A 26,267-nucleotide genomic window follows, 5' to 3' on the forward strand; every position below is an offset into this window, starting at 1 on the left:
ACTATAAAGCTGTTGTTTAAACAATGCTTCCCATAATTGCCACCAATAAATGATACCTTTTTATTGCTGTTAGAACACTCTTGGTTACCGGTTTCCAGAGATCGCTGCAGTAATCTGTACATAACTTTGTGTTATGTTGTTAATAATTGTATGGTTTTCTTTTTAGAATTCAGAAACTAGAAAAGTTTAAGAAAACATGCAAAATGCTGAGGATACACGTAAGTGAAATATTTAATGTCCATCATTCATAAAAGTTACATTGTTTACATAGGGTTCATTAGTATATAATAAAAATGTCATCTTAATGAAAGATTTTCTGGCAAGTCTTTTATATGTTAATTTGTTTAACATATGCTTTGGCTATACAGCTAAATAGGAATATATTTTAAAAAATCTTTCTGCAAATAGTTGCTTAACAGTTACAAAACCTCATTACTAAGAATTGGTTATTGTTACACTTGCTTGTTGGCTTGTAAAAATCACCTGTGATTTGGACTGGAAATCTTAGGACCAACTTTTTGTAACATACTTGCTCATTGCATAGTGACCATGTAAACAGCTCAGGGATCCACAAATTATATCCTTGTACTCTAAAAGTCATTGAGGATTTTACATACTGTACTGCTTATAGTTTCTTATATTGATGAAGAATTTGGGGATTGTTTTATTGTTGATGCTGATGGGAATTTTTTTAAAACATGTCAGTTTTTTACAAGAAGTTAAAAAATGAAAAAGTTAACACCAAAGGAAATAATTTTACACTGTGCAACAGTATTGCTACCTCATTCGTTTTGATTTTAGGTATATATAACATATTGGAACTGCACTGTACTGCTTCTTTTCAAAAGAAAAGTTTAAATTAGTTGGAACAATTAGCTATGTGTTTGCATAAAGTTAACTATGTTTGCATCAAATAAAATGTTTATTAATGAAAGCTATTATACAAGAAACATCAAAGAGAAATTCATCATACAGAAATGTACACTATATGTGACAGATGGAAAAGTGCATGCAGATTTGTCTCATTTAAAAAAAAAGAATTCAGAAATAATAGTACTAAAATTACTGGGTTTTGATTCCTATGATCTTGAATGAGTGAAAAGTTCTCTTTGAATTTACAAAAATCCATTTAACAGATATGACTAGCACACATTAGCAAGCAAGTGGAATGAATGCACTCAGATTTTATTTTACAAGTACTTGTGCTTGACAAATGTGATTTTTTTTTAAGAAAAGTTTTCTTCGAATATGGGCTGGGTAGATTGCTGCCAGGTTGCTCTGGTTTTGTACATAGTTTCTCTAAATTTGTTTTTAATACCACACAATTTGTTGAAGCCTTCAGTTCTGTTAATTAGACACGATAAAATAACATGTTTTGTTAACATTCAGGAAATGACATCAAGTCTTTAATTTTTATTTTTTGGCTCAATAGATTTTTAAATGTATGATTATCATAACCTAATATTGTCTTTGTCTTCACTGCAGTGGATTTCCGATCAAACTTTTCCCCTTCTTTTAATACTTTAGGGAATTTTCAAACGTCGGGATGTTTGGCTGTAATGCCCCATGATTTGTTCTCCCTGAAAGAAATCATAGTGACAATTTATTAAACTACAGAGCAACCTGGCTTTTCGGGGTCTGCAATTCTATTTTGTGTTCAATATACCTAGCATTAAATCCTGATTCATTTCATTATATTATTTAGGTTATATTTGTCATGCAATTCCTTTAGCTGCTAGTTTTCTGGCTTTTTTAGAAGTCTAAGACAGGGATTCAATATCAAATCAGTGGGGCATTACTTTGCATGTTCAAAAAAGGGGGTTAAAAGGCTAAACTCTAAATTGCACCAGCAGTAGCATATACATTGAATATGAAGAAATTGAAAACCTAAAAGCAACCATATTTTAAAATATTTAAAAGGCTGTGTTTCCGTGTTTAATACCAATTGTTCACAGGTACCGTAAAAGCAAAGAGACGCACTGGTACACGTAGACTTTAAATTAAAAAAAAAAACCTGATGGGAAATAAAACTCCTTAGATTCAAAATGGTTTATTCACACAAATTTAATAGGATATATCACAATTGTTTGGTCCATAAATATTTAGGGGAAATAGTTTCTATACAATGCATTTATCAATAAACAAAGAAACATGGACAATTTTGCTAGACCACTTACTGTACTATAAACACGAAGCTCAATATATAAGATTATTGGATTTATCAACTATATCTGAAAGAGTGCACAACTGCTTTCTATGACATGTTTGTCCCCTCTAACAGGATACACCATAAAAAGAGTTTCAGAAATAAGAGGTAAAACAGTACAAAACTAGTGAGGTGTCAAAAGGGCTTAAAACAGTTAATTTAACAAACAACACATATATCCTGATTTTTCACAAACTTACTCCCAAGGTATATCATAAGGCACATAGTAGAACTGAGTTTTAATTAGTCTACTTAATAAAGTAGATCTCTAGTACCATATATTGTTCTGTCAAAGAACAAAATTTATAAGTATCAATATTTTTACCTGTAAAAGTGTATTAATAAAGATCTCAGCCTTACCAAGGTTGTTTGGTCTGGTTAGTGGTAAATGCCCATAAGGTAATAGAAATAGGAAAAGTCAAGATTTAATATCCGTAGAAGATGATAACCATACTTGCTAAATATATAATGGCAAACACACCTTTCTTCTATTACAGTGTTAACATCTCTTCCATCATCTTTTTTTAAAAATAAGCTACTTTTCTGTGCTAATTTTCTAAAAACCCTGAGCAAAAATTACAATAATGCACTTTAATGTGGGCAGTGAACTGTCAATATGTAACCACACATTTATACAGCCAAAAAGGACACCTTTAAAATATATTAAATAGCCACTTTGACCACCAAAAAAGAGATTTGATGGTGTCTAAAAAGTGGGGTATATGTGCAAAGTTATTCTTAACAATCCACTAAAAGCAAGACACAGATCTTGACTGGTTTTTGTTCGTTTTTGTTTCTGAGACTCTCCACAATCTAATTGGTGTTCAACTATGATAAAAGGATACAAATGAACATTCACCACTGCCCAGACCATTCAGACTTTTAGCTTAAATAAAATTAAAAAGAGAAGGATCACTATTGTAAACTAAGAAATGTATTCAGATCAGCATCCACAAGGCTTCTGAGTTTATCTGCTTTAAAATTATTCACTGCCAATTCCCATTATTGTAAGAATTTTTGATAACCTTTTTTTTCTTTTATACAAAGTTTAAAAAGGTAAAGTATATGTTAGAGACATTAATGAACTAAAGATTTTAAGTTCGTGTGTTAAAGTGTCTGATACAATCTCAGGAGACATCTAAAGTAAATTCAAAATAGTAATGAATAAATTGTACTGAAATCATTTTTCTTAAACATCTTAATAAATTATATTTTGCTTATTTCCATTTTCCCTGAAAAAAAGTATGATTTATCAAAAACTCGTTTTAACAGTACACATACATAAGTTTTCTTGGAAAATATTTTTGTGGTCACTAAAGTAGCTGGGCAACCTCATGCTTGCTTTAATGGTACAGTATCACAGTTCACTGTGTAGTGAACCACACTTTTTTTTTTTTTAATTCCAAATCAGAGTTGCTTGACAGACAAAAATTAAAAACCCTCCCTATGCGATATTTCGGATCAGTAGGACTCCTCACTTGAGTTGTTATTCTGCTGTTATTACTTTAATAATATCCTTACGGGAGTGAGCTCATTCTGGAGGGTGTTTTCCAGATCTTGTCTCCTTAATGTACAGGGCACAAATTTGGAGACCAACAGCCTGATCCTGCCACCCTTGCCCACATGCACTCTCATTGCTGGGTCTCTCTCTCCAAGCCCTGCATCCAGGCACAGCTTTCGGTGGTGGCCAATGCCGTCCCATCTGGGTGAAGAACTGACAGAGGAGCCTTTAGGTATCCCAGTGAGACTCCGCAGTGCTCAGGGAGGGTCAGGCTTGACTAATGCATTAGAAAAAAGCACTGGCACTTGCAGTCTGACTGTTTCAATGATTAGTTTAATTCATTATGTATTTAATTTTCAACATTTAAAAAATAAATAATACAAAACTTTTAGATGCATTATAAAAATAAAATTAAAGTTGGGATTCTTAAATGCTGTAAGTGAACATACAATCCTGAAGCAGCATTCTTTTGGCTATAATTAAACTGATTTTTATCTGCTTATCAAGGAGGGAAAAGAATTTTTTTTTGTAGTAATTTTTTTCAAGGTTCTGGAAATAAGTAACATCATACAATTTTAAGAGGCACTTACTAGAATGATTCATAACCTTCTCTTCAGTTATTTGATGAATTTAAAAAATTTGAGTACAATTTAACAACAATAAATGTTCATTTATTATAGCAACATATTACTTCAAACTCATTTGCCAAGTGGCTGCAGATGCTACACATCAAGCTGTTTATTTTCCCAAATATTTTGTGGGTTTGTTATTTAAAAAAAAGGCTTGAAATAATAAAAATAATTATAATAATAATAATAATAAAGAAGAAGAGTAAGAATTAAAAAAAAAAAAAAAAAAACGGAAATGTTAGAAAAGGTTCGTTAAGGTAGTTTGTGAGGGGCTTCCGGATTCGTGGCTGTCCAAGTTAGAGGTCACTGATGTCACTACAGTGATAGTGGGATTGGTCAGGTCTGTTAAAGTGGTCGCAGTGCCGGGTGGAGTGAGTGCGCCGCTGTCTGCTGAGGGCGGTGCCGGAAGTGAGGTGCCATCAGCTTTATCGACACCCCCATTCTCCTGCCGCAAAAGGTTCCTTCTGAATTTGGCTCTTGCGTTTTGAAACCAAACCTGCAAACCAATCCCAATTGATTTCTTTACCGATGCTTGTTTTGTTTTGCTTATTTTTGTCTTTGTTCCTGCTTTTACGTCATTTTTTTATGTTTGTTTTTGTGTGGCAAATCGACTAAGTCACTCTACAATTTCACTTGCTACTGGTGGTACTGACTCTTTCACAGGCGGGACCCTGCATACAAGGCCCAACGCTACGGGCACTAACTGGAACGTTGCAGTCCAGTGTGCAGACCTCACAGGGCAGTCTTAAGAAAAATCTGCTCACTCACTCACCCAAGGAAAGCAACTTTCTTGATGGCCATGTAGTATATGCTTGGATTTGAAAGGTTTCGGGTCAAGACACGTGATAAAGATTGAGGCGAAGTGTGAATGAGCAGATTTTTGCCAAGGCTGAAAGTTTGTCTTGATCATTTTAAAAGACTGAAAAGGAAGGAGGGGTAATTACACCATCCCTATCATCCAGATTGTTGATATGGGTTGGCTAGTCTTTCTGTTCTGTGAGATTCACTGAAAATGTTTTAGGTCACATGTAACATGGCTGAGGAATTGCCGCTAATAGATTCTCCTTCTATCTTGATTGCTGCCCTTCTTTGGCACTCTGTATATAATACACACCTCGCTTTAACTTCACTGAGCTAGCACACACCGTATAGGGATTTTTTTAATGTAATTTGCTATGCTGTCCTTCACAGGGAAGTGACTTTTTACTATGTAAGCCCTTAATGGTAACAGTTGTCTAACAGGCATTGAGAGAGGGAGCCAGCTGGTCCTGGAGGATCATATCGGTCAAAGCTTGCTTCCTACATATCGGGGGATCTGCTCACTGAGGGGCCACATTAACTACTTCAGGGGAGCCCAAAGGCTTCACCCAGTGTGTATAAAATGAGTGGATTTGCTACCTCTACCCTTAATAAGGTCACCACAGAGAGACTACAGATCCCAGGATATCTACTGGGTTGGTAGACTCTGGAGACAGTTTCCTCATGTTGAGGATGCAACTAATTACAAATCACATCTTAGTATTTGGCTGCCTTGGGGTGGTAGGGCATGCGTTTGGCACCCCTGCCATGTAATATCATACCCCTCTGCACACCCACTAGGGACACAGCTAGCAAAAGTATTTCTACATATATCACTATCATTACACATATGGGAAATGCTATTGACTGGCAAGGGTAGGGGAAAATTCTGTCAAGCCTGTGATGTGGCTTCTTACCTGCAGAACTCTCTTGGTCAGGCCTGTTTTCTGGGCAAGCTGCTTGAGGTCCTTGGCATCTGGGTTGTGGTTGATAGCAAAGTAGGACTTCATGGTACGAAGCTGGTGGTGTTTGAAGGAGGTGCGCATGCGCTTTGTCTTCTGGGATGGGGGATAAGGCTGCTGGTCTCTGTCCAGGTGATCTGCCTCGTTCTCATTACAACCTGTTCAATAAACAAAATGAAACAAGGAGTTAGTGGCCATGCATCATGTAGGATAAATGAATCAAGGCAAAAAGTTTGAGTCACGTACTGTTTGGAAGGAAGGAAGCAAGCAAGGAAGGAAGGAAGGGCTAAGATGGTGCAAGGATAAGTACAGATGTGGTAATTAAATGAGACAAAAAAGATCCAGACGATGACCTTTTCCTATTCTTAAAAGATGCAATGTCCCCAGGGTCTGTACCTAACTAAGGGCAGACATAGAAAGTTCTCTCTCCTTTGGCATTTATTTTCAAACAAGTCTTTTCCCTGTGGTGATGGTTTTGCTTTGGGCGTTCAAAGAGTCATTTGAAATCTCATTCAGATTTTGAAATCTCACTCATTGAAACACTCTTAGCTTGAGAGAAGAATAAAGGTCAAACCAGCATTTTGAATGTTCCTGAGGTTTTCCCCCAAATCACAAACACCTATAAAAAGAGATGTACATCAGGAAAGTTTGTTATGACAGTACATCAAGAAAGCATAAAATCTGGAGGGTTTTGCTGGTAAAATAAATGCTTTTGGACTCTGCCTGGGAGTTTATATGAACTGCTCAAAAACCTTCGTCTATAAAAAATGTCTAAAAAGCAGTTGCATCAAGGTTTGATTCAGCCGCTCAAACTCAACCCCAATCAGCAGTAGCTCTTAGTTGGTACTGATTTAGGGCGTTTCTATAACCACCCAACTAGTGGCTCAAAACTTTAAAAAGGTTTCCCTGCTTTCCCCAATTCGGGATTTTCAAAGTGTCTGTGAAAGATGAATTTGTTCCAGATTACACTTTTATGGGTGTGAACTGTACACAAGAGTTGCAGCTGTTCAGGGACCATGGCATCATTACTTCATGTTGGGGAAAGAAATGACAGTATTGGCAAAAAAAAGTAAGGAAGACATCTATATTTTTCTTTTTTGCTTAAAAAACAGTTGGGTTACCAATTTATAGGATCTCAATTTATAGAGATAGCTCAATCACACAGGAGAAAATTAATGCTGTCATCATAGCAGGGACTATTAATTAAAGAACAGATAACTAAAATTGTTTCAGAATATCTGTAGACCAGGTTTCATTAGTTGCTCATTTGAATTTTTGAACGGCTTTCCAATAGTTATTGGATTATTTACTAGGCTTAGTTGATTCCTATTTCTCAAAAAATAAAACAGAAAAAAAAAAGAAGGAGAAAGAGGGAAAACATACAGTACAGAGAGGCTGAAGTTGACAGTGCTAAAAACAGAGGCAAAGCAACTTGAAACCAGAAGAAAATAAAGAGCTCCTTGAAGGTGTTTTCTCTTTTGAATTATAAGACAAGTCAACATGAACAGATGCTGGTAAGACAACATTTTGACAGAAAATCAGGTGAATATTTAATTATAGCTAGATCTGCTTCTGGTCTTGGTAAGAAGAATATCTGCACTTTCAAACAAAGTAAGCTGACACTTCTGAAAATACCAGGAGTTGAAAGTTGCCTTAAAAACAATTTCAGACCAGATTTGGATTGTATTTACTACTTGTTTTCACAAGCAATCACACTGCCTTCAGTCAAACTACATGGGCCATAACTTATGAGCTGACATAAATCAGAGTACCAGAATTCAGTCCTCAGGTTTTACTTCAGACAGTTGCAAGCTGTTTGTGTTGTTTTCCTTGGGTTGCTCAGGTTTACAGCAGCAATGTGAACTTCCTCAGGCTCCTCTGCCCTGCTTACTGCCTTGGTTTCTGTGATCTACTTCATTTTGGCTTTTATTTTCAAGAGAAAATGGGAAGAGGGCTCCAAGCATCCTCAGACAATCCTAGTTTATACAATGATTAGCTCACTCTCTATTTCACATGGGTGAAACAGCGTTATGTGGTTTGGCCACATCATAGCGCAGAGTTTTACACTATCGCCTGGAAAACTAAGGGGAAGCAAAAAACCAGGCAAGACATTATTGGTCATTTCTTTTCGGTCGGATTGCGGGGGGGTTGTTTAATTTTGCTTTGGAAAGAGCTAGAACAGTTTGCTTTTTATTGCCAAGAACTCTTCAAGTGAACTCTTCATAGTTTTTCACACACACATACTCTCTCTCTCTCTCTCTCACACACACACATATATATATAATGAAATAAAGTAAACAGCTCTTTGAGCAACAGCTGTGTAAAATATTTTCCTAGGGAAATCTTCTTCACCATCTCATTTCTATATCCTGTGGGCTGTAAGTCAACATGGTTTCCCTCAAAATACATATTAATTCTATGATATAAGAGGTTATATAGAGAAAGCCTTGAATGTTTTAAGTACTTTTGAATAGTTTCTTCCATTTTTCACATTAATTCCAGACAGCTTGCAAGTAGGAATGGCTTTTACCTCATAACATTTTGAGTTATTTATTGTTGTGTTTCCACTCTGAAACTGAGGAGCTGAGAAACAGAAATTAAACTACTAAACAAAATACAGAATAGAAAAACTGTTGGAGATCCGGCAGCAGAACCTGATTTTCCATTCTGGCCCTGTGCTCAGCTCCCTTGAAACAAAATGTGCACACAAATCCGAGGCAGGTACTGCCGGATCGCTTCTGAATACGCATATTTATATGCTCAGCTTGGTGAAGTTGTTAGCTTAATCAGAGTTAGCGCACTGTTTTGTTTTTAAAACTCGGAGTCGTTTTCCATAATGGCTTGCCGTATTGATGCGGAGACCCTAGGGTATGACTGTTTCGGTGGGATACCGGTTTGGCTTACTGGGGAAGTTAAATTCGTCGTTCCCACCAAACAGTGTGTGACAGTAGCAAACCTTCGCTCTAACTTCGGAGTTGTCTGCTCAGAGGCGGAGCGCTGTGTCCCGGCTCGGGTGTGCTTTAGCGCAGATAGGTGATGCACGGGTCAGGGCTGCGCCTGTGCCCCGCAGGTCTCCTGTCCCAGCCCGGGAGGCTCCGGGAAGCCCGGGCCGGGAGAGGAGAAACCGCTCCGCTGTGCGCCTCGCTGCGCTGGCTCCGCGCAGCCTCCGCCGGTTCGCGGTGCCGGGCCACGCCGGGCAGGTTGCGCTGCCGGCTGCCCCGCCGTGCGAGAGGGCAGCACGTACGGTCAGGGCCCGCCTGCGGGTGCGGGCTGCGGGCGGGTTATGGGTTCGTGCTCCAGAGCCGACCCGTGCCCCGCTTCTCCCGCTGGAGCCGGCAGTCCTATAGCCAACATTTCATTTTCTGCGGACCGGTTGCCCTTTGTAAACGATTACGTGCAAGAGCAGTTACTGAATCACAGGGCAGGGAACGAAAAATGCGTGTAGGAAAGTGACTGCCAATTATTTAGAGATTTTTTTTCTTTCGAGAAGCGAGTTCATCTACTGCAGCTCATTTCGTAACCGTTAGAGATTCGTTTTCCTCCCCCTGGATCTGGAGCGGAGTGGGTCAATGGGCTGGAGTCGTTTGCACCGGATGCACAAACTGTATTTGGCTGCAAACTGTATTTTCTCGAGACCATGTGTCAGCCCTGGACATTGCTAGATAATACTTAGAAAAAAATAATCATGGTCACAACAGATCGAATTTCTCAGCCATCTAGACTGAGTCCAAAGCACCAGATTCGAGCGGTTTGTTTTGTTGTGGGTTGTTTGGGGTTTTTTTCCCTCTCTCTCCGTTGCCCGGAGGATTCTGTGAGATCTCCGTGAAGTGAGCTGTATTTTCATAATGGATAGTGCTTTTTAATCTCATTTGGAGTCAGTGGTACTTCTTATATGCCCCGTTGTTGCAAAGAAGGAGAGTTTTAAGACTAGCACAAGAAAACTATGATGGCGTTCGCAAATAATGTCTCTCCTGAGTCCTGACCTGAAGATGAAGGGGTGTTTTATCATATCGACAACTTTTCATCTTTCCCTAATTTCTAGTCCTAATTCTAACGATAAATTGTCCCTAGAAATATGTCCATTTCGGGATGTGGGGAATTTGGGTGTGCGGATCGGAGATGGCGCGGACCGAAGAGCGGGCGTACGGGAAATGCACCAGTCGAAGCCGGGACTGAATGAATCCTGGCTGCGCTACAGGTTCCCTTTTCTTTAGCAGCTTTCAGAATTGATTGGAAACCGCTCCGTAGCCAGGGATTCCAATGTCATCTTCAATTAACAAGGAACAATTAGCGCAGTGATTACCCTGGCTCCAAGGTCTACGCATCAGAGGAGATGAAATAGCCTTGCACAGCTACCCAGTTCCCAGCTAAAGCCCGTTTCACAAGCAGCCCCAGAGGAGGTGCCGGGGGAGGGATGGAGGGGGTTTGCGGAGGGGGGGCGGTGGAGGATTGCTTATGAATCTCAATGGCGACGGGCTGAACTTGGGTGGAGGGGAGAGAGCTCCGAGCCGAAATCGGCGCACTTTTATCGGCCTGCGTTTGTTGGCAGGGGAGGTCCTGACCCCTCTCCCGGCACCCCGGCGGGGCCAGCGGTTCGCAGCGCTCCGCCGCTGCCCACGCCGGAGTCCCCTGCCCCTTGCCCCGGCCGGAGCGGCGCCCTGCTTCGTAGGGAAACACCTTGCACCTCCCTTGCTTCCCACACCCCTCTTCCCTCGTTACCGTCCATGGGGAGCTTAAGTTTTGCTAAAATAATTTTTGGAGTCGGTAGTTTGTTAATTCGGATTCACCCTTACTGCTTTTGCCTTCCATCTAATGAAACGCCGCTTAAACTTCTTGATCGTGCCTGAATCTCCTTTAGCTCTGGCCCCTAACACTGTGTTTAGGCACTGGAGTTAGGGAAGAAATGTAATGCGGGGCATCACTTGTTCTTCTCCTACCGTTGAGAGAGCAGAAACCATTCTCCTTAATTACATTTGTTAGGGCTTAGTTACAGAGAGCAACATTTATTCGTTGGCCTCTTGTACAGTTTGATCGTTTATGTGCCAGTAAAACAGGATTATTCAGCCTGAAGAATTAATTACTATAAATTTAATATCTATATCAAGTTACGTGCATACTGCATGGGCATTGTAGGAGCCATATACTACATAACTTTTATTCTTTTTTTTTTTTCTGATCTGTTTGGTTACTTCTAACTTGAGATCTAACTGGTGAAGTGCTTTTTGCTAATAAAACACAAATAATGATAACAGTATCTCTGAGGTTCCTATAGAGAAAGAACGCTGTGGTTTTGGGGTTGGGAATTTTTTTTCTTTTCTTTTCTTTTTTTTTTTTTTTTTTTTTTGTCTTTACCCTGGGAAGTGGCTAAGTTTGGGTGTTTGACATTAATAGGCAAAGACAGCCTTTGAGGAGGGCTGCTGTTAGCTTTCCTGCAAACGCTCCAGCCCTCAGAGGGCTGTTTGTTTGATTTTCCAATGGTTAAGCAAGATTTGGCCTGGCTGAGTTACTCACGCACTGCCTAGCTGAGGGGAAGCCCGAGAACGCTCTTTTCGGAGGAGCGGGAGGGAGGTTCGGTGTGTGTTTCCCACCTGAGTTGTAGTTGACGATGTCCACTCCCAAGGCAGGGCTCTTTCGTTTCCTGGGCCTCCCCTTCTGGACTGTGCCAGTGCCGTTGAAGTAAGGCAGGGCCAGCCCTCCGCTCTTGGCAGCCAGCTCGGTGTAGCTCAGCTGAGGGGGATATTCTCCTTGCAAAAGGGACTCGAAGTGGGCCCTGCAGTAAACCAGGTTGTCTTTCATGCCAAAGTGATCGCCTGTGGTCAGAGTCTTGTTGCAGGTGGTGCAGGTGAAGCAGCTCAGGTGATAAACCGACTCCCTGGCTCTCATGACCATTTCAGAGGCTGAGATCCCAAGGTGGCAGCGGGCACATCTCTGCACGGAGAACCTTCTGAAGGAAACAGAAAAGTGGGCATCAACTGGAAAGGCAGGCCTTGCCCCAGTGCCGCCCACCTTCCCTCCGGCCACCGGAGCTCGGCAAGGAGGCTGTCCCCACCAGGGTCGCACCCTCCCCGGCCCCAGGACGGCCCTTGCTGCCGGCTGTGGCCCCCGGGCCGCCTGGGGTCGGTGCTCCGGCTTGTCGGGAACACCACCGGGGAGCCAGCACTGGGGTCGCAGGGTAAACGCCTTGCACTTTCTGCCAACTGACCTATTCGCTTAGGACTTTGGCAAAAGCCCTCCGGCTGCCTGTGCGCTCCAGGAAAGGCGGACCGGGGGGAAATCGGTCCCGGCTCTCCTGGCATTCGTGGAAAGACGAGAAGGGCCGGGGGGAGCTGAACCCCTGGAAAGCTGTAACGCACGGATAAACAGAGCCCGGCCCCGGGGCCCGGCCGCCTGCCACCCTCCTCGGGACAGGGGGCGGCGGGCTCCTGCAAGCGCGGGCTCCGCCGCGGCTCGCCGCCCCTCCCGCCGCGCCAGCCCCGGGGCGCGCTCCCCGGCCCGCGGGAAAACCGGCAAGCTAGGGACAGAGGGGAACTTTTGTTGGGTCTTACGCTGGTATTTACGGAGGGATACCGCAGAGCAGCGGGAGACCCGAGGTCTTGTCCTTCGCCTGTTTGTGTACCGCCACACACGCTCAGTCGGCGTGTCCCCTGTCGATCCGTTGTTTTTAAACGTGCGAGACTTTTCGGAGGGGATACATTTACAGGATTAAGGAACCGCTGACTGCGAAAAGCTACCTTTGAAAGCCCATGTGGAGAAAAGAGCGTTTCGGTTCATAATGCCTTGTGAGGGGATGTGCTTTTGAACCCATAGGGACTGATTGCTGTACCTGTAGTAATCCTCCTTGCAGTAAATACTGCCGTCCTTGGCAAAGCAGGTGAGTTCTGACTCCAAAGCCAGTTTACATTCACAGCACTTAAGACACCTGAGGTGCCATTGTTTGTCAACAGCCAGCAGGTAATATCTGTCTGAGATCTTCCCTCCACAACCAGCACACAAAGCAGGCTTCTCGGGGCTCATTGGGGGCATGTTCTGCAAAACAACCACACCACAAGGGGATGAGACAGGGAAAGAAAGACAGGCAGGCACTCCGGGCTGGGGACGGGGTCCTGCGCAGGGCCCGGGGCTGGTACAAAGGGACTGCTCTCTCGGACCAAATTCTCAGCTACCGGCGGGAAGTTTGAGGGCGAACCGGGACCATCCCCGCTAGAAAAGTATTTACCGCGATTCAGCTTTCGTGTTTATCCCATTAAACCTCTCCTAACGATCTAATGTCATTTCAATATGTGAAGGCAACTGATTAGGCCTCAGTAAGAAAAGCAGAGCCCATTCTTTTCTGAGGTCCCGAAGTTGAAGTCTGTAGCTTTCCCGTTACTTTGGCGTTTTAATCTTAGAGTGCTCCACGAGAAGGGCATTTTAAAGTAGGAAAATATCGGTTTTCTGCACCAAAAGTTTGTGGCAGAGGGTGCAGACTTGCACCGATTTTCCGGTAAATTTTTACCCGTGCTGAAACCAGGCCAAAACCGGTCTCTAAAGAAAACCAGGCCATTCAAAACAGAAGTAAGAGAAAGGAGACAGGTGGACGGTGTAAAGAGCAGTGAGCGCGAACGCTCACCACCCTGGCCAGGGACGTGGGCAGAAGGGGTGGTTTCAGCTAAAACTAGCATCTTTCCATCAGCAAACTTCTGCAAGTTCCCATTAATCTGCTCCCCACGAGGAGTGTCGCTCGGGACAAAGGGAGACGGAGGGACGGCGGAGACAAAAGCTCTGCCGTGAAACTTGGGGCAGCGTTTGCTGATGAAGTAAGAGGGGAAAAAAAATCCCGAACATCTTGTTCTAAAGTCGCAACTGTTTTAAAGTGGCAACTCCGCATTCACTTTCCAATCTGAAGTTCTGTTCCTCGCCCCCCTTTTTTTCAGCAATTGAAAAGCCGAGTTGAATTTACATTGCAAATCCTCATATAACAAAGCGGGAGTTTATTTAAGAGAAGAGGGGAAGGACCCTATGGCTCAAAGCCTTAAAGCAGTTTTCCAGGCCGTTACTTTGTGTGCAGAGCCTTGTGCGCGATCGGCGGAAGCCCTACAAGTTGGAGAAAGGGAGATCTCGCTTTGCACAAAACACAGCGTGACACTCGGTTTCTCCGCCATCCGTTAGTACATTTGTGAAGGTTTTGGTCCTTTGACTAAGAAAAGAGGAGACGTTACTGCTCAGCAAAGTAGTCGGCGGGCATAACAGTCAGAGAGAGCGGTGCCTCTTTGTATCAATCCCACACTTCAGACCAAAAATGGTTACGAAAAGTAAGCGGTCGCGGTTTGCGGTTTAATTTAGGCGGTGCCGGGAGTGCGAAAAAGTAAAGTACACCTCGGAAACTCCAGCTGCAGCCCTACTCGGACGGGGCAGAGCGGCCGCAGCGAGCCGAGCAGGGCCAGAAAGCTGCTTCGCTGGAAGGACTGGAAAGCCGTCCCTGTTACGATTTAAAATATTTTCCCCGTTACTGCAGAGAGCACACGCAACGACACTGATTAGAGAAATGTGTAACTGCGCCTGGCCAGCACAGCACCCGGCATTACGGGTGGGTTTACAGGGAGCCTCGGAAGGGTCTCTACAAGCAAGGGGTGGCAGGGAAGGGGCAGGGGGAAGCAGCGTCTTTCTCCTCCCCAAAGCCAGGGTCTGTCCCGCTGCGGGTCCATGCTTGCAGGGAGTCCCTTTCAAAGAGTGCCAGGTCCTTTCTTACCGTTTCTCGGCCGTTCATCTGTCCCCCTTTGGCCAGGCGGGACTCGGTCTTGGATCGCCTCTCCATCTCCTCCATGATTCCTTGGATATGGCCTCCGGAGATCCCGTGGAAAAGCATGGCTGGGGGACGGAAAGGACAAGTATTTTCTTCTGCTCTGCACCCCACTATTTCCATATACAGACCCCAGAGTCTTTAGATCATCCAAAATGTTTACACCGAGGCGCACAGCGCAGGGAGGGAGGTTGCAATAGGAGCTTCTCTTTGCACAAGCACCGAGGGCTTCCTGAAGATGTGCAGAAAACAAACAAGGGGGAGAAAATGTAACAATAATTAATTTAAAAAATAAAATAATAAAAGCGAGCTAAAGGATCTGTTACTGTTCTGGAGAGCTGGGGCTCCTGACTGGAGAGACTTGGACCTGGGGCAGTAGAATCGGTCAGGAAAGGATATAGTTTTGAATACAAAGAAAGCAAAAAGAAGTGCTATTTTCAGCAGTCCCTGGTTGCTTTAAAGTTCCCAGTGCCTGTAGGTTGGATTTGGGACTGCTGCTTTCCGGAGCTCTGTCCAATTTGTTAAGAGACTAAAGCCAGCCCATTTTTGATAATTTAGTAGGAGGAGTTCTCTCCCTTGAGCTGCCACTGATTTTTATTCAGACAACAAAGACCTGTCATACTCCTCTCATCCCCTAGTGATGGGCAAGCAGTGACAAACATTACAGTCGGGGCTGTGGGTGGGGTGGGGTTTATTACCTCCCCCAAACACGGAGTCCCGGGAGTTAGAGGCGACGGCGCCTGGCTAGGGGCAGGGTGGCCCGGGGGCCCCGCTCCCCCCCGGGGCCGCACCGCTCCGCTCCGCGCCGGGGGAAGCTCCGTTCCGCGGCTCCTCGGGCTGGCACCGCCGCGGGAAGGGGAGAGGGAGGAGAAGCGCCGTTGTGGGGCAGCCGAGGCGGGACGGAGCGGTCAGACCGCTCCGCGCGTCCCGGGCCCGGGCGGCCGCGGAGCGGGGGAGAGGGGGGTGTTAGGCGGGACGGCGGGCGGGGGCTTCGGAGGCAGGATGGCACGGCGTTGCCCGCCCAGGTCCCGGGCGGATCGAGCGCTTACCGGGGCTCTACTCGCCCTGCTGCCGCCGGAGAGCATCAACCCCGCGGGACCCCCTCCCGGGCCCGCAGTGGGGCAGCCTGCGGGGCCAGCCCTGGCCGCCAACGGGGCGGGCGGGCGCGGAGCGGTCCGGGGAGCTCTGGTCCCTCGCCCGCTCCCCGGCTGCGGGCTGCGAGCGATCTTTGTGAGCTGGGGACTGAGCGATGCATTCCTTTCCGGCTAATCTCTCTCTCTCTCTGCAGTCCCTCCCCTCCTTTTCCTTTTTTCCTACTTACTTTTCACACCACTCTTCCTTGCCTTTCCCTGGAACAGCTGCCGGCTGTTTCCTGACACCTCGATCCCTACTGAAGGATCTTCCTGGCGGCAGTTCTGCGCTCCTGTTCCCTGGGGGACGCTCCACACCAAACCCGAGCGCGACTATTGAAAGAAGTACCCCAGCCCCCACTTCCTTTCCAAAGCATCCCGGAGACATCCTCAGGGGCTCCTCGAGTCACCTCTTCCATGTAACCCAAGATTCAGGCAGCCAGTTTCCTCCCTTCTCTTTCCCCCTAAGTAGCTAAAATTAATGTTATTTGCAGATTGAATGTTGCTATATTCCTCCGAGTGCCAGAATACAGCTCATAAAACACAATTTCACACAAAGATGAAGTCAATCAAGTGAAATAAGCCGGGATTTTTTTTCTCTGTTGGCACGCTAGACCCTGGACAGCAGGGCTGCTATTTACTGTAAGTAATGTAATTAGCCCTTTTGGATGGAAATCAATGTGTTGTGTGTGCGTGTGTTTTAATAAGAGAGTAATAGCCGTAAAACCGACAAGACTCAAAGGGGTAAGGGAATCTCCCTTAAAACGGGTAGATCCCTCCACAAGCCGTACTCTCCTGCAGAGCACTCCCGGTCTGGAAAAGAAAAAAGAAAAAAGAAAAGAGAAAAAAAAATCTGTGTGGGGGGAAGGAGGAGGGAGAGATAGGCTTTCCTTGGAGAAAACAAGTCAATTAGCACAACAAGCCATCAGGAAAAAATAAACAAGGTGATTCAATCCGGGGTACGGGAGCTGTTTGCTCGGGATCCCCCTCCTTCCCGTCCTCCCTCCCCGGCGCCCCGACTGCTCCGGGCGAAGTTACTTCCCTCTCGCCCCAAATCCCACCGGGGAGCGGGATCGCAGCCGGCAGCCCACGCGGGGCAGCGCCGCCCGGGCGAGCCGGCCAGAGCCGTTGCGGGGCCGGCGGCTTTGCGGAGCGCTGCGAAGCCGCCTGGGGAGGGAAGGAGCCAGCGCCGAGGCTCGGGAGGGAGGCGGCCGCGCTCCGGGAGGGGGGTAACCCCACGGCAGGAGGGTTTGCTCCCCCGCACACCCTGCGCCCGCGAGTTGCCACGGGCGTGCGCCTACCTGGCGTGGGTAATTGCAGTGGTTGCTGTCGACAGAGGTGAGAAAATCTCACCTAGAGACGAGTTCCTTTCTAACGGTTGCAATATAATCTTTCCACTCTACTGGCACGGTCAGGGTTTGGGCTTTTTTTTCCTTTATTCCCGTCCAAATATTTTGTCAGGGTAACTCACCCTGCCTAAGTTTCGTGTTGCGTCTGCTCTCTTGGAAATGGTCTGCGTTTCCCATGGCGCCCGTGTTGCCAAAGATACTCCGGCGTGTGCCAGGCAGAGACACCCGCCGAAACCCACCCGCCCCTCTGCGCGGCCCGGGCCATGCCTGCGGAGCCCCTCGGAAGCGCCGCCGCCGCCAGCCCGCCGTGACCGTGTTCCTGCCGGGCTGAGGACGGGCAAACTCATCGCTCCGGCTGGGACGGGGAGAGGAGGGGTTGGGGGGGGGGGGGCCGGGGGGGCGCTGGGCCCAGCTCCCTCCGGGCGGCTACAGTGGGGATACTGCGCCCCCCGAGCGGGCTGTGCCCCCGGCTCTGGCGCTCCGCGTGCGAGCCCCGCTCCCCCCTCCTCCCGCTTCGTCTGGCAATCGCTGTCTCGGCTTCACCGAAATACTGTCTGCAGGTGCAGTGGCAAAGCGTCGGTCCAAGCCAGAGACACCAAAAATATTGTTTGTTAAATTCCCATCTCTACCTTAGCTCGACGGCGCCGTTAGGAATAATTGGGCAGCCTCATAACAAAACTCAGAATTGACTAAACCTCCTCCGGTTGGGCACACTTAATTAATTAGAGGGTCCTTTCTTTCTGCTCCATCAGGTACGGTTAAGGATACGCTACTAGCTACTGCTGCTCCAGTAAAGGAGGCCAGGGACTTCCAAGGCGTTTTCTGATTAACGTCCTAATGTTGGCAGACCACTTCTTACCTAAAGGGACACTAAAAGTTCGTTGCTAGCATCAAACGTGACTTCTCCGTTTCCAAAAGGCCTGTAGGAGATCAAGGTAAATCTATTTCAATGTTCCTGAGATCTTACTCCTCGCTGCAAATTGAAACTCCGCTGCTCTAAGGCAGGTTGGTAGCGAGAGGTTGCCATTACAGCACGAGGGTCTCTGCACAGTTCTGCTGGTTTGCTTGGGGAGGGGAGAGAAAAGCTCACAAAGAACACGACAGGGAATCTAAAATCCAAATCTACCAGTTCATCCCTTACGAATCCGTCTGCATTAGCACTTCGCCTCTGAACGTAGTTTCTCATTGCAGGGCGCTTTTATCTCCTTCCGCCGCAGCATTTTGGGAATGATATCTGATGTGCAATATTCAGAATATTTTAGCGACGTGACAGGCGCTCTCGGGTTTTTCCTTTCTGAAAGGCTATACCCGGGCTCCCCAAGCTAACGAGGATGAGGGGGAATACATCCCTATTGAGGTTTCCACAGGTAAAACGTTTGCCCGCGCGTCGCCCCTGCCCAAGGCAGGCAGCAGCGCTCCGGAGACAGCCCGCGCCTCGGCCGCAGCCCTGCCCGGAGCTCTGCGGGCGCCTGCTGGAGCCATTTCCACCTTCGTAATTAGCATGTGCCCTGGACAGATTTCAGCATGCGGTCACTGGGATCCGCTTTGCTATAGAGCCCTTATTCTTCTTGGCCACGGGCTACAGTCTAAAGCCTATTACAGCGTGAACGATCTTGTGTTTAGTTCTGAGGATTTAGGACAAGGTCTACATGCAAATTAATAATTGACCAACAATAATTAGAAGAAAGGGGGAGGGTATTCGGGCGGGGGGGTGGGGGGTGTGGGCAGGAGGGGGAGTTCTTTAAGCAGAAATGGTTTGATTTAGTCTCTCCCAGATGAGGCCATGGCATGGCCCGGGCTGCAGGCGCAGGGCGCTGCCCGCAGTACGGCGCCGGGTCAGCCGCCTCCCGCCGCACAAGGGCAGCAAAACTTCACACCGCCTCCGTCAGGTACCTGAACTTTTCAAGACACTTTCAGTTTAATCATTTCCAGAATTTTTTAGCGCCTAGTGATAACAGCAATAGGATTACGATCCTGTTGCCCGCGAGTCGGGTGGTTAAAGCCAGGTCTATTTTTAAATCCTAACGCTATTTTCTGCTCTGCGAGTTTGAGGTGGAGTACGGTCCTGTTAATGATCAACCTCATCTCTTTGTGAAGTCCGCGGCTAGTACAAGCAATCTAGACACAAAGAAGGAAAATCTGAATAGAGTTACATCTCGGCGGTGGCATCAAATGTAGTTCACGTCGTTTCCAGCATGTAAATGGGTTGCATTATGGTAAAAAGCCCGACATTTTTTAAAATACCAATTTGGTGTTAGAAACGACATATTTTACCATCACCATCTTTTTCCTTCCTCGAGTCCTCCGAATGTACGGTAGACCAACCTTCGGATTATTATGTCACAGGGATGGGGAAAGGCGATGGGCTCAGCCCCCAGCCCCTCTCTTCCCCAGCCAGGCTGCGCGGTGCCTGGCCGTGCGAGTAACACAAGCGCAGGGCATCTTTAACCGTAAACATCACCGAATTAAAAACCCCAAACCTCCGACGTGCTTGTACCTCCCGGCAACCTGAAAACATGTGAATCAAGCCACGCATTCATTTGTTTAAGGAGAAGATATTTAAATAATAAACGATTAGGTGCTTTGCACAGTAATCCCGGACACACATCTCCATAGCCAAGCGCTGTGACTGACCACAAACAAGTGATCACACAGCCAGAAGAAAGCAGGAGAGGCAGATTATTGTCTAACATGAAACTGTTCACCGCCAAGGACCTCAGCATTGTTAGCTTCTTAGTTGTCTGATATTAACCGTAATTGTGTTTGCACCCCGGTTGTAATTAAGCCATTGGAAATTATCATATTTCGCTGCTTTTGAAAAGGACTCTCTTACAGGCTAGATTCACAGACAGGTGAAAGGAGCTATTCCATTAAAAAAGAAAAAAAGTAAAAAGACAGAAAAAAACCCACAAGCTTTATTATTATTATTATTATTATTATTATTATTATTATTGAGCTGAATGGTTCAGTCTTCCCAGGCTGCTATTTTTCTAGATTAAAACACAGATGCACCAAATATTGTCTGCGAATACACCTGGGGAAATGACCATTCCGTGTTGTTTTAAAAAAACCCACCACGCCAAAGAAACACCCCGCAAATGACATCCGTGAGGTCTAAATAGCTGCATTGCTAGCAAAGACTCATGCAGGAGCTTACCTTGAGACCTTAGAAGCTTCTTCCAAAATTGTATCCTCCTTAATGAGTGATGAGGGATGGGGTTTGGATGGAGAAGAGACGCAATGATCTAGCCAGTAGATGGAGGTTGTTCCTTGTTCCTAGCAGAGGATCCCTATGTTAATTAAAATAAACAAGCTGCTTGGTGGAAAGATTTTTTTTTTTTAACTCCCTCTCTCTCCCCCTCCTCTACATAGCCTCTAATACAGAATTGACGTGAATTTCTAACCTCTGAACTCTCACCAACATGCACTTATATCTGCCTTTTATTTTCTGTTTGTTTCGAAATATTTTCCAAAATAAAATAAATAAATTTTAAAAGAAGAATGAATGAAAGCAAAAATAAATCCCACCTCTCAATTTTGGCTGGTTTGCTGGATTTTCTTGATTAGCTGTCTCAGCTCCTCAGTAATCAGGTGAGGTGTTAATGGGGAGCTGGTTGTAAATAAAACTAATAAAGCAAAGAACATATTAGGAAATTAAAAAAAGGCGAGGACTGAGAGGCTGCTAAAAATATTGTAGCGAGCTGAGCGTTTCCCCATCATGTCGTTTTTTTCGTTCTGTGCTTATTCACAGCTGAGCAGCAAACCCCGTGTTGTTGCCATCTCTCCACACGTTTTTTTTTGTTGGTTTTTTTTTTTTTTCCAAATCGCACTGAACCAGCCATGGACTGCATCAACCCTTCCCACTTTCATAAAAAGCCTCTCAAATGGAGTCGCTAAACAGCAAACTTCAGCCTGATCTGATGTGATATGATATACGGATTCATGGAGCAACCTCGCTTTGCCAAACCCGATGAAACTGTGAGTTGTCATGCAATACTACGCAGTCAAACCTGGGATAATTGTAAAAGTGAACCCAATTTAACCCATTAGAATAAAATCAGATGCCAAGATGAATCGGAATCATTGTTTCTTAGGTGACAGCACTGATGACAATTGATCCATCGGCTCAAAACAATAGAAGAATATGGGGTCGGGAGTAATTTCTCGTACTGGAAGTCTCCCTCCCCGGGGGGGGGATACACGGAGCGGGCGGCGAGGCAGGAGCCTGCTCCCGGCCGGGCTCCGGAGGGGGCTGCGGCCGCGCCTCGCCGGCTGTTTCGGAGCGGCTCTGGCAGGAAGGGGCTTACTGCAAGGACCCTGTGGCCGGGAAGCTGCTTCTGGAGCAGGAGCACGGGGTGACTTCTCGCTTTGGCTTTGTTTGCCTGTTTCTCCTAACTCCGGTGACAGTTTCGGTTCTTCTCCCCTGAGCCCTGTGACCCTTATGCCTACGTGGCCGGTTTGGTAATCTATTAAAAAAAAAAAAAAAAGAAAGGAAAGAAAAAGAAAGCAAGGGATGCTAATGGTCTTCCTTGGAGTTTGCTAGGGAGCGGAGACCCCGCGCCGTGCGGAGGAGGCAGGGCTCTGCTCCCCGCCAAGGTGCGCACCGGAGGGCGGGGGGCCGGCCGTGCGCCCCGGGGCAGGGCGGCCGGGTCCCACTCTGCCTCGCCGCTGCCGGAGCTACCAGCAAACCGCTGCCGGCGTGGAGAGGGCTCCGCAGCAGCCGGGTAACAGCACGGTGGCAGGGGGAGCCGCTCTCCCCGCCCCGGGCTTCATCGTGGCCGGCGGGGGGAGGCCCCCGCGGCAGCACCGCGCCCGCCCTCCCGCGGGCAGGGCGAGCGGAGCCCGGGGGGCCGCGGCTCCGCGGTCCCTGTGAACGTGGACGTGCAGCAGAGAGCACATCCCACCTAACAGCAGCTCATCTGGAGAAACCTGCCAGGGAGGTGTCGGGCGGGTGGTGGTGGGGGAGTACTTCTGCTGGCGGAGAACTTAAAGGCCGAGGTACCTCCCTGCAGGACAGTGGGTTTGGGGCAGGTGACCATGAGCTCTGAGCACGCAGTGTGCTTTGCCGGCTCCGGGGCCATGCAAGTCCGTCTTGCTCCCGTGGTCTGGATGGCGAGAACTTTTAAAGAAAGGTTTTCATTAAATCCGCTCGCGATCAGGAAGTTTAAAGCCATCCCGGGAAAAAAAAGCGGGAGCAGCCCGCGGGCAGGATTAGTTGAACCCGTCAGTCTGTGCCTGCGCTGGGAAGCGACTGACCACGCAGGGAGAGGGGTGCCTTCATGGGACTTGCTCTCTTCTTAATCTCCCTGTGAGATAGGCACCGCCATCTGCGCCAAGGTACAATAATAAGAATTATTATTATTATTATCATCATCATAATCACCACGGTGGTTATTGCTGCGCCTTTGCGGGAGGGTGCCGGGGCCCTGCCGGGGCCCTAGGCGCGGAGAGGCTCAGCCTGGGCCGACCCCTGCCCCGGCCCCGGCCTGGCTGGACGGCTCGGCCGGCGGCGGCCGCCGCGGCGGGCTCTTCCCCGCTCCTCCGCTTACTCTCTAAAGCACCTAAAATATTTTTTATCCCCAATTACCGGCTTTCTTTTTTTTTTTTTTTTTTTCTCTAATGGGAGCAGGAGGCAGAGGAATATGCAAGGCTTATAATAAGCCACCTGCTGCGTCGCGCCTAACTAATGTTATGCTTTATTTCATTATTACTGCCGCGGCGGCAACATAACCGGACCTTGCATTACAAATCCCCCACCTAGTACGACAGCCGGGGGAGGAGGACCCCGCCACGCCGGCGGGGGAAGCGGTGGCTGGTGGCCGTTCAGCGGCAGTGACCGATGTTCCGCGACCCCACTGGAGGTACCTCGCCGTGGGGCTGGGTTCAGCCCGCAGCTTTGGGGTGCACAGCTCGCTGGGTGCATTTATAGCTGTCTCTCCCTGCAATGACCCCCCTCTCCATCTATTTGCATGCACACGCGAAGCTATATAAACAGCAGTAATAGCCTCATACGTTAAATCACTATTAGTTAGCACAGCTATTCCAAGTCATTTCAGATATTTGGACTCAGTCTGTTCAATGTAGCTTCAACCTATTGGCTTGCCAGACGAGATGTTCATGTGGACCCACTTGCTCAAACGACGAAAACAGACTCTAGCTCCAAACTGTGCTACTCTCCCATCTGACGGATGTTAATACACAAACGAAATCCATTTGGAAGTTTTTTGTTACCAGAAGGCTGCGCTGACGTTCAAATGATCTAAATCTTAGCATCTGGAAGCATGTACGAGCATCTTTTTGGAATAGGTTTCAAGACATTTCGTTCATCCGAAGCTGAGGAAGGATCAAAATGGGACACCAAGCGACTGACAATAGTTTCCCGTCTAAATGAAACTGGCTGCTTCGTTTGAAAGTACACAGATGAAAAAAATGCCTTTCCATTTGCCACAGCCCCTCCGGGTAATCCCACACCCTCCCACCCCAGGTCCGTGTCGGAGCTGCTGTGTAGCATCGGGATGTCCCCAAGGCCACCGCCTGCAAGTCCCCCCGCTGGCCGAGCGCTCCGCGGGGAGCGGGGACCAGCTTCACCTCAGAGATAGTCGCCGGGCTCGGGCTTCCTGTAGGATTTTCTGGGCGCAGCAATTCATCGACACTGTGATAGGACATATTATCTGAGTGCCGTTCAACCTTAATGAAGATCTGTGGGAGAACTCGTGCGAGACAATAAATACAATAGCCCGGATATCAATAACTTTCGCAGGAAATAAAGGAGGACTTTCGTGTTAATGAAACAAAGATGAAGGAGCTCTTGGCAAGGTTGCCTCTAACGTACCGGAGTGCTCAGTACCTCCTGGGTGCTCGTGAATATCTGTAGTGTGCTTTACACTTCATACTATGTTTGCAAACAGAATTCTTTTGTCTTTCAAAGGCTTTTACAAACTTGGACACCAAACAGACCCATGTTCAGCTAAATACAAAGAATTTAAATTATTCAGGAACCCAAGCGATTCTGTTGAGCCTTTCTTTCTCCCATCCCCCATCTGCGCGCCGGGGTTTAATCCGGTAATGAGTGTGTCAAGGAGCCTCCTCGGGCCCTGCCCCAAGGCGGCAGGATCAGCTCCCGGGGCCGGGGTGGCGGGCGGCCGGAGACCTGCGGCGGAACCGCCCGGTCCGGCCCGGCCCGGCGGCGGCTTCCCCTGCCTCCCCTCGGGAGGGCTCCGGGGCCGGATGCCGCGCTGGTGCTTAGGCATACCCGAGCTCGTTGTACAAAGACGTCGGAGCGTCCCCCGGAGCAGCCGAAGGGGATGGGCTCATCCCAGAGGGCGGATTTCCCCGGGTACGCGGCGGGAGCGCTGCGGCCGCCCCGGGCACCCGCCTCTGCCGGTCAGGAGCAACCCCCGACTTCAGCGGTGCCCACAGCACCAGAGGACACAGCACACAGCACACAACACACCACAGCGCACAGCACACAGCACACAGCACAGCACACAGCACAGCACAACACACCACAGCGCACAGCACAGCACAACACACCACAGCACAACACAGCACAGCACACAGCACACAGCACATAGCACACAGCACACAGCACACAGCACAGCACAACACACCACAGCGCACAACACAGCACAGCACAGCACAACACACCACAGCACACAGCACACAGCACACAGCACAGCACCACAGCGCACAGCACAACACAACACACAGCACAGCACAACACAGCACAGCACAACACAACACAGCACAACACGACGTCGTCCCTCCCCTCATCTGCCTCCCTCCCGACAGGCGAAACTCCTGGGCGTACCACAGTCATCAACAATTCTTGGACACCACGGTGTATACAAAAGTAACGTTAAATAAAATCGTGGGATTTTAATGGTTGCATATGCTCGCTTTCTTAGTTTCTTCTAAAGTGAAAATAATTGTATTATGGCATTGTAACCCGTTACTTGTAGCGCAAAAGAAAGGGAAAGGGGGATCAATAATGCGGCGTCTCAAACACACGTGCACATATGGTTCAGTTTGTGTTTTATTACAATCAAAACGCATTCACTGGGAGCCGGGATCAGGTACAGCAAACGCCAGTGTTCCAGCAAGGGAAGTCAGAAGGAGCTGATGGGCGTCGGTCTCTCGGCCGCTCTCGCAGAATGAAAGACATTAATACTCATACATAAAAAAAATGAGTTGAAGCACTTCTTTTTGGACTGGTCTTTCACGTTAACTTGCTCGTATGGACACTGCAGAAGAAATAGAACAAGTCGTTATTGCATTACTCAGTAATCAGTATGGAAAAGACCAACCCTGCTTACGGTTAACAAGAATTGTTAATGATATATAAATCATTTGATCTATTGTGCCCTCCAGACTAAAAGGAAAATAATGGCAACCCCAAGCAAATGGTCCTAATTAGTGTCCAAGAAACCACTTCCTAAATGTATCCTTCCAACTCATTCCAGTTTGACTGTCCAGAACAATCTTTTGTTCTTAAACTTCTTTATTTTGTGTGTAACTGCAAAAATGCTCTGCATACCAGAGCTCCGAAAATAGCTCATCTAAGGGTACAGCACAGCACCAGGAGCAGAAGGGAGAACGAGATGATCCCAGGCTCCCAGCGTCGCCTGTAAATAGGTCCTGATCATTTGAAACTTTATTTCCCCAAAGTTTTGCCTCCTGACAAGTCTTCTTAGACAAGCACCACAGGATTTAATCAAAAAAAGCAAGGCTCTGCCACCACTCAGACAGCGACACAAACTTTAAAAAGGAAAAGCTAAAAACGGACCCAGAACCAAGCCATGCATATTCGAGCTGTCTATCAGATGCTATCACCCACTCTTTCCACCGCTTTGAAGTTAAGTTAATCTTTAAGCTGAATACACCGTGAGAATACCCATATATCCCACTCTTGAT

At 47.1% G+C, this 26,267-nt stretch overlaps 1 protein-coding gene across 4 annotated transcripts; it reads right to left on the reverse strand.

Moving 5' to 3' along the window:
* Positions 1 to 1,236: 1,236 nt before the first annotated feature.
* LHX9 (LIM homeobox 9) lies at positions 1,237 to 21,327 on the reverse strand. Of its 4 annotated transcripts, XM_075759070.1 has the most exons (7): positions 20,883 to 21,327; positions 20,512 to 20,644; positions 14,825 to 14,943; positions 12,920 to 13,122; positions 11,685 to 12,040; positions 6,052 to 6,254; positions 1,237 to 1,580 (listed from the first exon to the last, which is right to left on the reverse strand). In XM_075759070.1, exons 3-7 carry the CDS (start codon positions 14,939 to 14,941, stop codon positions 1,524 to 1,526), a joined length of 936 nt encoding a protein of 311 aa, XP_075615185.1. In that variant the 5' UTR covers positions 14,942 to 14,943; positions 20,512 to 20,644; positions 20,883 to 21,327; the 3' UTR covers positions 1,237 to 1,523. The 4 variants fall into 4 exon arrangements, with proteins under 4 accessions (XP_075615185.1, XP_075615186.1, XP_075615187.1 ...); XM_075759071.1 differs by lacking the exon at positions 20,883 to 21,327 and having other exon boundaries at positions 20,512 to 20,717; XM_075759072.1 differs by lacking the exons at positions 20,512 to 20,644; positions 20,883 to 21,327 and having other exon boundaries at positions 14,825 to 15,333.
* Positions 21,328 to 26,267: the final 4,940 nt, after the last annotated feature.

Source organism: Balearica regulorum, chromosome 8 (assembly GCF_011004875.1).
Source record: "Balearica regulorum gibbericeps isolate bBalReg1 chromosome 8, bBalReg1.pri, whole genome shotgun sequence".
NCBI lineage: Eukaryota > Metazoa > Chordata > Aves > Gruiformes > Gruidae > Balearica > Balearica regulorum.

Coding starts and splice junctions, on each gene's coding strand:
- LHX9 (XM_075759073.1), bottom strand. CDS start 14,998: ATGGAAATAGTGGGGTGCAGAGCAGAAGAAAATACTTGTCCTTTCCGT. Junction 12,041..12,919: donor TGCAAGGAGGATTACTACAG/GTACAGCAATCA, acceptor TGTTTCCTTCAG/AAGGTTCTCCGTGCAGAGAT. Junction 6,255..11,684: donor CATCGTCAACTACAACTCAG/GTGGGAAACACA, acceptor TTTATTGAACAG/GTTGTAATGAGAACGAGGCA.